The following is a 14650-nucleotide window of genomic DNA, read 5'->3' on the forward strand; positions in this document are numbered from 1 at the left end:
TCCAGTATAAAGATGGGCCCTTTAGGGGGTGAGAGGGGGGTAAAGTTAGCACTGAACCTATCTGCCAGGATGTTGGCAATATCAGTTGGTTCTGTATATTTAGTGTCATTGTGCTGTAACTTGGAGCAGATCTGAGTGTTGCCATTGCGATTCTTGGCATAACTATAGAATGCTTTGTGGTTGTCTTTAGAATCAGTGGCAATTTTGTTTTCATAACTAGCTTTGGAGGTTTTATGAGGGATCTCAGCTTCTTACTGAGGCTGACCAGGGAGTTCCTCCAATTGTGGGATTTTACTCTTAACAGTTTCTTTCTTCTGTTGTAGAGTTTATGGCAGAAAACCACCAGATTGGCTTCCTTTTTTTTTGGAGGATAGCATCTTGGTTCTGTTAGGGATAGCACGATCCATGCACTCGTGTAAGTGCTTATAAAGTGCATTTGTGTAGGATTCAGCAGTCATACCTCCATTGTCCATCTGCATGGGTGTCAAGTTTGCCACTTCTGTCTTAAGAAGCGTGAAGTTGGCTTTGGAGAAATTTTTTTACAGTTTTCCTAATGGCGGGGTGGGAGTGGAATGTGGATGTCTAGGGTGATTAGCTTGTGGTTGGATCTGACTAACGAGGAGCTGACCTCTGGTGTGGAACACCGGTTGCCCATGTTGGTGATGACCAGGTCTAGGATATTGCTGCCCCTGGTTGGGGTGTGGATAAGTTGATCCAAGGTGCTGGAATTGATGAATTCCAGAAAACGTTGAGCAAAAGAGTTGGTACACGAGTAGTTTTGCCAGTTAATGGTGGGGTAGTTGAAATCACCCATTATTAGGGTGTTGGGTTGTACCTTAATATTTTTCAGTGCATCAAGAAAAGAGGAGTGGGGCATGGTGGGGGGTCTGTAGCAAGCTACGATCTGGATTGCGGTTTTGCCAGAGTTAGTTGAACTTGGATAATCTGGGATGCATTATGCTGAGCAACTATGCTGAGCAACTAGCTTGGAGGTGTGGATATCCTTAATGAATATGGACACACCTCCACCTTTAGTGTTTCGGTCCAGGTTTGATGGCCAAAAGGTGTGGTATGAATTATAGCCTGGTAATGCAGTGGTGCTCTTTGGAGCTTTGAACCAGGTCTCTCTCACTGCACAGATGTCTATGTTCTCCATTTTAAGCAGTGCCTCGAGTGAGTACATTTTCAGGTTTAGATTTCTAGCATTGAGTAGCATTACCCTCAGATTTTGCTTGCTTGTACCTGTTATAGTGGTGAATTTGTCATTTGAACCCTGCCTAAAAAAGGCACTATAGGAGTGGCAAGAGCATTTGCCAGTATCCGGAATTCCAAGGGCGACAGGTGCAGGCCATCTCTAGCAAAGCAGCGTGGTCTGTCGATCATGTCATCCCAGGCCGACGGATACTGGATTCCCGTAGAATGACACCAGAAGCTTAGCCAATTGTTGAAGTCAATCATTTTGTCCTTGTACTGTGGTATCATTCTGGGTGATGGCAGGATGCTACTCGGGGCTAGGGTCTTACCTGCCTGGGCTACAAGATCGGAGAGCTCCTCCATGGCTCTTTTTATGTAGTCCAGAGAGGTACATCTCAGGTCATTCACACCAACATGGACAATGACAGTCTCATATTTGTACTTGTTGTGGAGTGACCCGAGTGTGTGAGTTGTGGCGGATCCTGGCACCCGACAGGCAGCTGACAGTAACTTTCTCCTTGTTTAGCCTGGTGAGTGGAACATCAGTATGCCTGACTATAGAGTCACCTGTGACTAGAGTGTTGGGTACGTTATGCCTTATGGGCTGTAGTTGAGTGGCACACTGAGTATGTGGGCTGTGTGTCATTTCGGTTGTGTTGGGGGGTGGAGGTTTCTTACATTTCTGCTTTGGAGGTCTCTGTTGTTTTGCAGATTTTACCGAGAGCCTCCGCGAATGTAGGTGTGTGTTTTGTGCTTCTGTGTGTGTGTTTTGGTGGTGTAGGTTTTGAGGGACTATGTGATGAGTGTGGTGCGGTACAAGTGTTTACCTTCTCCTCTTGACTGTCTAGTCCAGTCTTCGGTGAAGAGAGCTTTGTTTCCAGTTTGGCTATATAAGTGCATCTCTCACAGGTCGTAGTGTTGGGTGGTAGGAGTAGAGGGTTGTATGTGTACATGAGGCAATTGCTGCACTGTCCCAAGATGCCCAGATTCATCAGGTAGACAGGAGAAAACACCGGGAGCTGACGTTTAGACATGCCTGGATTGGTGCTTATTAAGTACTAAAAACTGTTTTCCTCTAAACAAGTGAGGAAAGTTGAGTGCTGTAGTAATTTGTAGCTTATTTAGTGCTTACGAGTTCTGAACAAGTGCTGAGCTCAAAGAAACAGATTTGAGTGCTAAAACTAAAAGCTGGCTAGTTGCAAGGGAAATTTTGAAGAGCAGACGTTATAACGCCAGGAATAGTTTAACCTTAGTTAAGTGGGGGGGGGGGGGGGGGGGCAGCTCAGGAGCTTACAAACAGTCCTGGATACAGCAAATCTGTATCCGGACAAGACTTGTTACAGGAAACGGGGGGAAGCAAGCTTAGAATTTTTTTTTTTTTCATTTTTCATAATGGACAAACATTACCACAGACAAATGGGCCCTGTCTGTTGTACAAGGAGGTTACTACATGACTTGGAAAACCACTCCTCCCTTCATGGGGATTCCACAACCTCCAGTGTACCCAGATCCACCTTTTCCCTCAAGTCATTCAAGACTTGCAAACACAAGGAACCATATAGGAGGTCCCCTCCTTGGAAAGAACAAAAGAATTCTACTCCAGGAAGGATGGTCCTTTGAGACTAATTTTTTAGACTTGTCACAACTCAACCTGTTCCTTAAAATCCCCATCTTCAGGATGCTTACCTGAAAACTCTGTTTCCACTATGTAGGCGGTTCTATATTATGACGTCATAATATCGAACACCAGGTGGTCGACCTGTATTCATCGAAACACATTTACGCAATTCGATGAATACTTCCAGGGCAATGATGTAGTTGGCCAGCTACACGGTGTTACCCTTTTCTCTACTTTAGTGTGATCTGTGAGTTGGTATATTTAGTTAGGGTCCCCACATGGGTGTGTGTGTTTTAGGTTAGTTACGTGGGATTGTGGGGCAAGTGTGGTTTTTTTTTTTTTTTTTTGCACTAAGTATTCATCGATTCACATAAATGCATTTTGATGAATACGGGTCGATGTTTAGGTGTTTGATATTACGTTTCGACGTAATATAGACCCTGTCAGGCTTACCTGGTTGTGTTAGACATAAAGGATGCTTACCTTCATATTCCCATCCACCCTCTATTCAGGAAATTCTTATGTTTTTCTGTTGCTTCCTCTCCTTTTCAGTTCTGTGCTTTGCTGTGTTTACTCTCTGTGGCTCCAAGGTATTCACGAAGTGTTTGGCTCCTGTCATTACCTTTTGCAGATTCCAGGGAATTCTTATCTACCCTTACATAGACACACCCTGCTCATTCAAGCAGAATATCCAGATACTTTGCAACAGAACCTTATAACCACAATCTCTTTGCTCTTCAGTCTGGGAATCACCATCAACTACAGCATGTCTTCCTTTTCTCCTTCTCAGGACCAGGTTTTCGTACGTTTCAGGATAAGGACAGACCTTATGATGGCTTTTCTACCTTTGCAAAATGTGCAATCTCTGCAGACTCCCATCAGTTGCTTCCTCTGACTGCCACGGAATTCCTCAGGATGCTAGGGTTCATGGCTTTGTTTATACTGATGCTGCCCCTAGCCAGACTCCTCATGCGAAAGTTCCAGTGGTACCTGAAAACACCCTGGTTCCAGCATGCTCATCCTGTAGAGTTTGTCTTTCCAGTTCTTCCCTGCCAAAGAAGGAATTGCTTTGGTGGATTCAACTAATTTCTCAGAATCCAGGACTCCCCTTTCAGCCACTTCCTCCAATTCAAGAAATGTTCACAGATGCCTCAGATTTGGGGTGGGGAGCAACTCTGGGGAACCTAAAGGTCCAAGGCCTGTGGTCTCTCTCCATAAGGAAGAAACACATCAATATAAAAGAGATGAAGGCTCTGGTCCTGGCCCTTCAAGCGTTCAGGTCATCTCTTCTACCAGCCCTTTGAAGCTGTTCAGACAACCACAGATGTTCATCGTGTTACCCTGCTGCAGTCATCACACTTGGGTTATCCTGTCGTCAGGCGGTCCCGCAGTCGGCCGGAATTCCAAAGTCTCGGTCCGGCGTCGGTTGCTGTCGCCTCTTCCCTGACGTCAGTGCGCCAGGGGTATATATAGTGCAACTAACGCCATTTTCTTCAGTCTTTCTTGCTGCGCGGTGCCCGAAGCAGAAGCAGTTCGCAAGTGCCGGTCGGCCGACTCCTGAGATTTTCGAATTTGAATTTCAGACCGAAGTCTTCTTTAAAGCTAAGTACCCCATTGGGGAAATTTTTTCTTGCCTCAGACCGATGTCAGAAAAAGTTAACAATTGTATTTCTTGTGGGAAGCAAATACCTCATAAGGATATTCATTCTTATTGCATACCTTGCCTAGGCCCAGACCATGACGTCACTTCTTGTTGGTTTTGTGCTAGGTTTAATAAGCGTACTATTAAAAGACGCTTTGATTTCGCACGACACTACTTCGGTAGGAAATTTAACTACACCATGCCGTCTGAGCAACCGACTACCGGCGTGCACAAAAAACACAGGGATAAGGACAGACAGCCCAGGCCTAAGCCAGACTCCGAGGCCTCGGCTGATCCGGTCTCCGGCTCTTCGGTCCTCAGTGAGGCTCCGACGCAGCCCCTGACTACCGCTGATCTGGAACCCGAGACCGCTACAGAAATTTTGGCGGAAGGCACCAGGCCGACGCAGCCATTTAGTTCAGGCCCTTCCGACGAGATTGTTACAAAAGACGTCGGTGCTACAGAAACACCATCGGTTTCTGAAGGCGTTTTCAGACCGACGACTCTCACCATTAAAACGTTTTCTAAGTCGAAGACTCCTACTAAATCTAAAAGGAATGCACTTCAGTCTCTTGTTCAAGGCCCCATGCCTAAGAAGCAGATGCTCAAAATGGCTGAAGATTTGATTTCTTTAATCAGGGGTTCCCAGCCCCCTCCTGATAAAAGGCCTAGACAAGAGGAAGATAATGTATCCTCTGAACAAGTGTCCATTTTCTTCAGACTCCTCTGAGGACCAAGATTATTACTTCTCTCCTTATGAAGATTCTGATGCTGAGGACTCTATTTCCTCAGCTTCTCCTCCTCCTGAAGACTACTCCTTTGGGGAAACTTTACACACTACGAGGGAACATTTTCACTGGGAAGGTCAGGACTACTCTGACTCGAAGAAAAGGCTCAGAGAGTTTCTTTTACTCCCCCAACACAGACCACTTGCCATCCCACCAGTTTTGGACATAGTGGATGATGTTTATTTAGAATCCAGTTTGAACCCAGACTCTCTGCCTCCTGCTCCGGCTAAGCCTGACAGATACTATAGAGTGCCTGATTCCCACAAATTTCTTTACAAAAGCCCTGCAGCTGACCCAGAGACCATCTCCCAGGGTCCCAAGTGGGCTAAGGCTTCTATGGCTAAAAACCCAGTCCCTTCTGAGAGGGATTCCAGAGCGCTAGACAGGTGGGGGAAAAAAGAGATGCTAGCTGTACAGAAAGCTCTGACAGCCTTCAAGGATCTATTACATCCAGGACAATTTGCAATAAAGACGGACAACACCACAGTAATGTGGTACATAAACAAACAAGGGGGTACACATTCCTACCCTCTATGCAGGCAAACAATTATTTTATGGAACACAGCTCTGGCTTACCAAGTTCAGTTGCAAGCTCAATTCCTGCCAGGACAGAAGAACACATTGGCAGACGACCTCAGCAGAAACATCAAGGATCCCCACGAGTGGAAACTAGATCCACAAATATTTGCAATGATAACTCAAAAATGGGGCCTTCCAGACGTAGACTTGTTTGCCTTCCAGACGTAGACCTGTTTGCCAGTCCTCAAAACTACCAACTAACAAAATTTTGTACAAGGACATTTCACCATCAAGCTTGGAAAGTGGACGCACTCTCTTTCTGTTGGAAAAACCTGACAGTATATGCCTTCCCTCCACTGCCTCTCCTCACAAAGGTTCTTCTGAAAGTCAAAAAGGAGAGACCACGACTGATTCTCATAGCCCCAGACTGGCCACGCCAGCACTGGTACCCGCTATTGAGAAATATGGCCCACAGCCCACCATGGATATTGCCTCAAATTCCCCATTTGCTCACCCAACAAAACAATCAGATTCTTCACAGCCAAATCAATCTGGCTGCATGGCAAATCAACTATCAATGCAACAACCAGCAACCAGCTTCAAGATGTTATTCATTTCTGAAGCAGTTCTGAAGAAGGAAGGCCAGGCAAGGTTTAACATGGAATGGAAAAGGTTTTTTGTACAAAGGAACCAGGCAAATTCCAATTCAACACTCCCAATACACATTCTCTACATCTCTAGATGTTTGTTGAAAGACCTTTCTTTCTCCTCCATTAAAATCCATGCTTCAGCTATTTCAGCTCACTACAACACGGGATCCACCTTTTTTTTCACATCCTCTCTTCTAAGTTTCTCAGAGGGGCAAAAAAAACATTACCACCCAGGAGAGCTCCTACACCTACTTCTTTGGACCTCAATTTTGTTCTGGAAAAAACCTCACCTCTCCCCTTTTTGATTTCAGCTTTGTAGATCTCTCTAGTTCCTATCATGGAAAACTGCCTCTCCTATAATAACTTCCATCTAGGAGTCTCAGAGCTACAGGCACTAATGGCAGTGGAACCTTTCCTCATTTTTCATCAAGACAGAGTTTCTCTACGAACTAATCCTTCCTTTATGCCTAAGGTGGTTTCCAGTGTGGCTTTAAATCAAACCATCCACTTACCCACCTTCTTCCCAAATCCACAGAACAAAGGTGAGACTCCTGCATTCCTTGGACATTCACAGGCAACTTCGTTACTACTTGGACAAAACTAAGACTTTCAGACAATCTGACCAGCTCTTTGTATCCTATGCTACAGCTACTCAAGGGAAGGCTATATCAAAGCAAACCATTTCCAAATGGATAGGTCATTGCATACGTTTCTGCTATACTCATCATGGGAAACCAGTCCCTGCTACCATTAGGTCCCACTCCACCAGGGCAACAGCTACCTCTACAGCCTTTCTGAGGGAGGTTCCAACCAAGGAGATTGTAGAAGCTGCAACTTGGAGTTCAGTTCACACCTTTACCAGACACTATCACTTACCTCTTTACTCTAAGACCAGGGTGGGCTTCGCCACTGCAGTTCTGCAGGGCCTTATAGCCTCCACTACTCCTCTATGATTCCTCCCCCCTTCCTTAGCTTTGGGATTCAACCCAAGTGTGATGACTGCAGCAGGGTAACACGATGAACATAGTACAGTTTTGTACCTACCATAAATGTAGATGTTCGAGTGTTCACCCTGCTGCAGTCCAGGTTACCCTCCCTCCATCCCCTCTGATCTACTGACTAAATCTCTTCAATACCTTAATGATGTATTTGCTTATAACTGAAAGGATTTTTTGCTTGGGCAGAGGTTACTCCATTTGGTACTAATTCCTGATCACCTTTTTGGGGGCACCTGACATCTGGGGCAAGAAAAACTGAAGAAAATGGCGTCGGTTGCACTATATATACCCCTGGCGCACTGATGTCAGGGAAGAGGCGACAGCAACTGACGCCGGACCAAGCCTTTGGAATTCCGGCCGACTGCGGGACCGCCTGACGACAGGATAACCCAAGTGTGATGACTGCAGCAGGGTGAACACTCGAACATCTACATTTATGGTAGGTACAAAACTGTACTTTCTCTTGCATGTGAGCAAGTGGGGGGGGGTCAAAGTCTCATCTACTCTGCAGACTAGTAATCCAAGCTTGTCAGATTGCTGTTCAAGCAAAGGTAACTTTAACAGCTGTTTATATTCCCTCAGCTCAAAATGTTCAGGCAGACACACTGAGCAGATCCATGACACAAGCCCACAAATGGATGATCCACAGAGAATGTTACTGGACATTCTCCACCAGTGGGGTACATTTCAAATAGATCTGTTTGCCTTCTCTATGAACAGACAACTTCCAAAGTTCTATGCCAGTGCCACACCCTCTGATTTGGAAGGTGGGCACCCTGTCTTCCAAATGGAAGGAAATGTTTCTATATGCATCCCCCCTTCCCCCTAATTCTGAAAGTTCTGCTAAAGATACAGAAGGACAAACCAAAAATCTTGGTGACCACCTTTTGGCCAAGACAGTATTATCTCTCCTCTTCTGCAGTTAGCCAAAGGCAGTCATCACAAGTTACCTCATAGGATATATCTACATACTCAAGACAAGGGATTGCTTATTCACCCACATTTAGTAACACTGAACCTGACTTTGTGAGTGATGGGCTTCTGATTCCTTTTAGACACCTTTTCTCTGAGGACGTGCTTCTAGTCTTGCAGGAGGCTAAGAAACCTAATACAAGGAAATCATACTTGTCCAAATGGAAGAGGTTCTCTTATCTGGTGCCTAATAAGAGACTAGATCTATTTTCAGTTGATATTTCCCTAGTTCTTTTTTGTGTGAGCTGCTCAAGGCTGGACTGGTTTATTCTTCAGTTAAATGTCATTTATCGGCCATTTCTGCCTTTGTTTCCTCCCGTAGCTTCTACACTAGAAGTTAAATTTTTCTTAAAAGGCATTCTTCACATCAGACTTCCCAGGAAACCTGCCCCTTCTCCCTGGGACCTAAAGTTTGTTTTGGAAAAACTGACCAGACTCCCTTTGTGCCTGCTGCCTCATCTTCCCTAAAATTCTGCACTTGGAAAACTGTTTAACTGGTAGCCATTACTTCTGCTAGGTGCATTTCATAACTCCAAGCTTTAATGGCTTCACAATCTTTTCTGATTTTCCACAAGGGTAGGGTGTCCCTTCATATCAACCCTTCCTTCATGCCTAAAGTAGTTAATGACTTGTCCCTCATTCAATCTGTTCACTTACCCATCTTTTTCCCTTCTCCTCAAAACTCCAGTGAAAGGGTGCTGCACATCCTGAATGTACACAGACAACTCAGATTCTATTTGGATAAAACCAAATCCGTTAGAAAGTCTGAGCAATTGTTTCCTTTCATCCCAGGGTGCTGGAAAAAACCTGTCTCTAAACAGACCATTTCTTCTTGGATCTCTAGGGTAATTTCTTTTTGCTGTTTGTCGTGGAGGTATAGTGGTGGCTTCCTCTTGAGCCTTCTTTAAAGGCCCTGGACACTGCTTCTATTCTTGAAGCAGAAACTTGGCACTCTGCCCAGAGAATCCAGTTTGTAGTGTTTTGTAAATGTATCTCCAGATCCAGAGAAGGATTTGCTAGAGCAATTATGCATGGCTTTGTGGAGACTTCTTGTGCTCCTACCCCCGTTTCTCACTCATTGGGTTTGGAAGTCTCCCTCATGTTATGAATACTGCAACATAGGAATAGAAAGACATAGAGTTGTGTAAAATCTTACCATAACCATATATGTCCTTCTCTTCCATGTTGCAGTATTCTGTACCACCCCCCCCCCCCTTGGTTCATGCTCTTCTTTGGATATTACCTAATTGCCTCTTATCATTGGACTGGTGTTCTGACTGGGGCATTCAGTTCTGAGGATGGTACATGAAGACGTCACTTTTATGGCCAACACCAGCTGTTCTATGTGCAACGTTGCACATACCTTGCAGTAGCCTAAAGCTTTGGTATACTGGCCGGATGCTCAAGTCGCCTAGGTGGGCATCTCCATGTTATGCATACTGCAACATGGAAGAGGAGGACATCTATTATGGTAAGATTTTACACAACTATTCTTTTAAGGATGTAGTAGGATGTGAAGAGTGTGACCAGTAGTTGATGCATTGTTTTTTGTGCACTATTGTTCCTTTTCGCCCCTTGTTTAAGATCACTTGATATGTATTAAAAACTGTAGTGCAGAATTGTAAGGCATTGTGTGAATGGTGAAAAATTAAGTACAGCAGTTTTTGTCTAACCAAGGTACTACAGATGTACTTGGTCTATAGTGAAACATAGGCAGAGACAGATTTCATTGTATCTATGACTGGAAATACACAGCTTTGGAATTTGACCTTACATTTTTTTGCATGGTACTGTTGAAACTTTGCCTGCTTTTGTACATGAAATTTCATAATAAATTTTTAATGAATACATTAAGTGGTAGTGCATTAATGAGGTGGTAGACAGTTACTCCACTACAGTCTTTAAAGTATAGCAGAGGTTAGAAATGAGTCTTAGAGGCTCTCTAGAGATTAGAAAATTATTTAATGTCTAAACTGTGGCTCTTGTCATGAATTTAGCTGCTTTAGGGGCTATTTTTGTCATCATGTGCCTTTGTCTGCAGTTGCTTTTTGACATGTTGAGAGGAGGGGAATTGCTGTTTGTAGAATGCTTGTGTTGACTTGCTTTGCCATTTAGTACTGCATTTATGTTATTTTACTCTGTTTTTGAACAGATCACATTGCATTGATAATTGAACTGCTGGGAAAAATACCTCGCAAGCTTATCATGGCAGGCAAATATTCCAAGGAATTTTTCACAAAAAAGGGTAAGTCAACCTTTTTTAGTGTGCAGATATGCAAGCAGTGTAACAAAAATCGTTTTATTTTTCTTCTGCATAATAGTGAGCATTTCAGACCTTGAGTAATCACTGTTTCTGTAAGCTAGTGATGCGGCATTGCACATAGCGGTGCGTGCATTAGAGGAAAGGTTTTTGAGTATTTGTAAAGTGTGAGCAGACTGCTATAAGACATATTGGCTCCAATGGCCTAAGAAGTATTGCTCAGGGGAGGGTTATCTGAGGAGACTTTTAACCACTAGTCCCATTCAGTTTTGCATATGCTAAGAAGCAGAAGCAACTGCAACAAGGAAAATGGCAAGGTTTGTTCTGCTGCTTTTGTGATTATTGACTAAGCTGGGACAGCAGTGTTTAAGCTGTAATAAGAGTTTCATATGTTTAATTCAAATTTAAAATGTCTCTGTGCTTTGGAAGAAAACTGATTGTAAAATTAATATGTGAAACATTCATCTGGTTGTGTGATAGAGATGACTAAAACCCTGACTGTGGTTTGAGCATGCATCATGATGTGCTCAAAATGCACTTTCAACTCCAATACGTGCTTGTCCTTTACTGGCCTCCTCTAGGTGTTGAAGTGTGGGCCTCTGCCATCTGTTTAGGCTGCACAGTGTTACCACAGTACCTTGACTGCTTACTTTTTATGTTATAGTTGCCTGAAGACTGTTGCATTGCACTTATGAAAATGAGACACGCTCATCACAGTTGACTCTGTTTCATCAGTTTAATTGCTATTTAGCTTTAGTCACAACTGAAGGCTCTGTCTAGTTGAGAGTAAATTGTACAACTACAAGGCAACTATCTTTTATTCTTCATTCATTGTGGCAACAGAATGATCATATGGACTCATTTTGGCTGCTATCATGGCAGCTACCTGAAACAAAACAAAGTAGATAGTTACACCGAATGTAAAATGTGTGAAAATGATAAATTTTAATCAAGGAGACAGCAGGTACCGTGCTTGGAATGTAGTAATTATGTAGGGATTTGTAGGGAATAAATCAGCACAGGTTAAGGATTGTTTTTTACAAGTTTGAAAAATGCAGTAACCCAACGTCAACAGGAATCCCCCTTTATATGGCAGAGATTGAATTTTCCTTATCTTTCATTCTTGATACTGTTGAACCTCCATAATATCACTCCTTTCATATGGACAGTATGTCTAGCCCCCTGAACTTTTCAGTCTCTTCCACAGTTTGACCTTTATGCTGACTTTCATTGTAAAAAGTTCCTGCATTCAGTGTCTCAACTGTTGATGCTTCCTAAAGATTGTGTGGCTGTCAGCTAGGGTTTGCAGTGTAACTTCTTTTTTTGAAGTGCTTCTCTATAAACATTAGCAATGTTTGATCACGCTCATATCTAATAGTGGTAAACTTCTCTCCTATTTACCAAGCGAATTCTGATAATTGAAAGTGTCCAGGTTTGGGACTGGTATGCTTGTCCCTTGTGTATTCTGTGTCTTTGCTAGAGCTCCATGAAAAGGCTAAAGAAACTGAAAACATTTTCCTTTAAACAGGTTTGTTTTGATGATTGCCTTCTGCATAAGTGTTGCACATTTGACTGAGGTTTTGAGTTGTACACATCCTCCACTTCAGCAAATAACAGAGCCAAAGGGAGGTGCACCCTGGACCCCACCTCTGTGTCTGTCTCTCCTATGGCACCATCCATCTTTTTATCTGTAGACAGGAGAATACCTGGGACTGGACCCGTCTTTGGGAGTAGCCCATTGAGTCAGATGACTGTAACTCAGTGGTAGCACTTAGAAGTGAATAGTTTAGGGGGTTTATGGCTCAAGTTGAGAAGGGTTTTCACATGTTATGGTCTGCAGCTTATGCCCTTGATTTCAAGAAGCTCTTTGAAGTCTTGTGAAACTTGTCTTTGCAGATGCAGGACCCTTAAAGAAAAAATAAATGATACCAGCACTTTGTTGTGCTGCCATTAGCTGGAATGTCTGAGCAAGCTTGCCCATTTTTGTCTGAGGTTGGGCTTATGTTTACCTCCGCTGTTTCTGTGAGGAATTGAGAAGCTCTAAAGGCTTTTGTTTGTAAGATTAAGGTAGTGAGACCCCCCCCCCCCAACATCCCTTCTTATGATAATCTTCATTATGAGAGAGACAAAATCTTAAGGTTGATGAAGTTTATGAACCGACTAGTGGGTCTTTTCACTTCCCATAAGCTCATCTTATTTTTTATTTGGAGACTGAGGAGTAAGAACCATGTTGTTCCTGTCTAGAGCTCATTATCAAGGATGCTATATGTAGTTTAGTGTTATCTAGGTTTTACTCCAGCAATCCCCAGAATGGTTAGACGGCCTCTATAAATTCTAGCTAAATAGTGTACAGTCCTAACCAGGCATCCTGGAACATACTCCTAAATGACTTCTTTAGTCTATTGCAGGACCTAGAAGAAGCAACATTTTGTCACCTGACAATGATCTAAATCAGTGAATACATGGGGAAATGATCTTTTTCACAGTTGAGCTCAGATTCTTCAACATTGTTTTACCAGATTCCAGTCATCCCTAGTGGATTAGATGCTGCGTAAACTTTTAATCTGAGCTCAGGAAAGAATTGATTAAAACCCTGTGGAAGTTGTGGTGTCCTTTCCCTGTTGCAGTATTCTTTACAGTAGCGATGCCCTACCTAGGGCAGCCCAACATATGGCCAGTGTACCAAAGCCTTTTGGTTGTAAAGGGTACGCCGTACGTCACACGTATGCTCCTTGTGCACAGAGTAGGGCATAAAGGTGACGTCTGGATGTACCATCCTCAGAACTTCTTTACCACCAGTCTGAATGCTGTCTTCAACTGTCTGTCTGAACTCACGTTCATCTGTTGGTCCTACTGCTTTCAGATAAGTGCCCCTTTGGGGGTTTTATTTTATTTATTTTACATTTGCCTTGTAATCTGGTTGTTCGGTTTCATGTCATCCAGCAAAGGGAGATGCCAGTGCGGGAGACTGATTCCCCATAAAGACCATCGTGAGCAGCGTTTATTTTGTTTAGGCCCTTCACATGACCATACCTCTTGCGAGATTTGTCATCCCTTTGTCCCCAAGACGTTGAGGAGTCTGCTTTCTTCCGTAGAGCTTTATCCTAAGAACGAACAAATTAAACTGTTGGCTAAGGATACCATGGAAGGATCTTCCCAGAACGAAGGACAGCAGTCTACGAAGAAAAAGGCCAAGAAAGTTAGGTCTGATTCTTCAGCAGTACCGTCTCCACCAGACATCTCTCTTGAGGTTGGTGAAAAGCTAGATGAGTGTCTAGTTTTTTTCTCGGATTCCTATGCCATGACTGCTTCAGATGCCAGCATGGACCCAATACTACACATGCCCGTGGAAGCTTTGGAGACATCCACCACTGATGTACAAGGGTAGCTGCAGCTGGTTATTACTAAAGGGCCTAGGGGTGTTCCTTAAATTTTAGTTAGAGAAGAGGCCCCGACTACTACTATTGAGTACTGTCAGGGGTTAGAACCTCCAAAATCTTTTACGGCTGATGTGTCTCTAAAAAAAAGAAGCAGAAAACTAAACATATTTCGCCTGCTCCCAAAGATCCTCAGAATGAATGGTAGAACTTCACTCGGGGCTTGTTTAATGCCCTTGTGGCTCTCAAGCCTCCAGAGAGTGTTTCTGTTCTTGCTCCCCCCTGGTATTCTAACCCTCTTAAGAGGCCTAGGGAGCAGGATTCTTCTGAGAAGGATGCTGCTGATTCTGATGGAGAGTCCCTAACTTATTCCTCCTAGATTTCTTCGCCACTTGACTATGGTTCTGAAGAAGAAGAGTCTATCAGTCCGGATTCTCCTTTTGAGGAGATTTCATTTGGTGATGCTGTTTCCATGGATGGAATTTTTCAAATGGGACTGTGCTCAAGTGTCTGATCAGAAGAGGTACTATGAGCTTTTACAGGTGGAGTCTCCTGGGCCCTTTACTGTGCTCCTCTAGTTCTTGCTGCCTTGCTGGATGCGTTTTCTACTGCTTCTCAGGCTCCTGATTCTT

At 43.7% G+C, this 14650-nt stretch overlaps 1 protein-coding gene across 3 annotated transcripts in view; it reads left to right on the forward strand.

Moving 5' to 3' along the window:
- The window catches only part of LOC122806267 (SRSF protein kinase 1-like), a 1654485-nt gene that overhangs the window by 1624663 nt on the left and 15172 nt on the right, over window positions 1-14650 (forward strand). For all 3 annotated transcript variants that reach the window (XM_044076540.1, XM_044076542.1, XM_044076541.1), the window contains exon 14: window positions 10534-10626. In XM_044076540.1, the coding sequence (XP_043932475.1) occupies window positions 10534-10626 (93 nt within the window). The remainder of the gene's footprint in view (window positions 1-10533; window positions 10627-14650) is intronic.

The sequence above is a fragment of the Protopterus annectens genome, chromosome 7.part0 (genome assembly GCF_019279795.1).
Source record: "Protopterus annectens isolate FY-2018-M chromosome 7.part0, PAN1.0, whole genome shotgun sequence".
Lineage (NCBI taxonomy): Eukaryota > Metazoa > Chordata > Ceratodontiformes > Protopteridae > Protopterus > Protopterus annectens.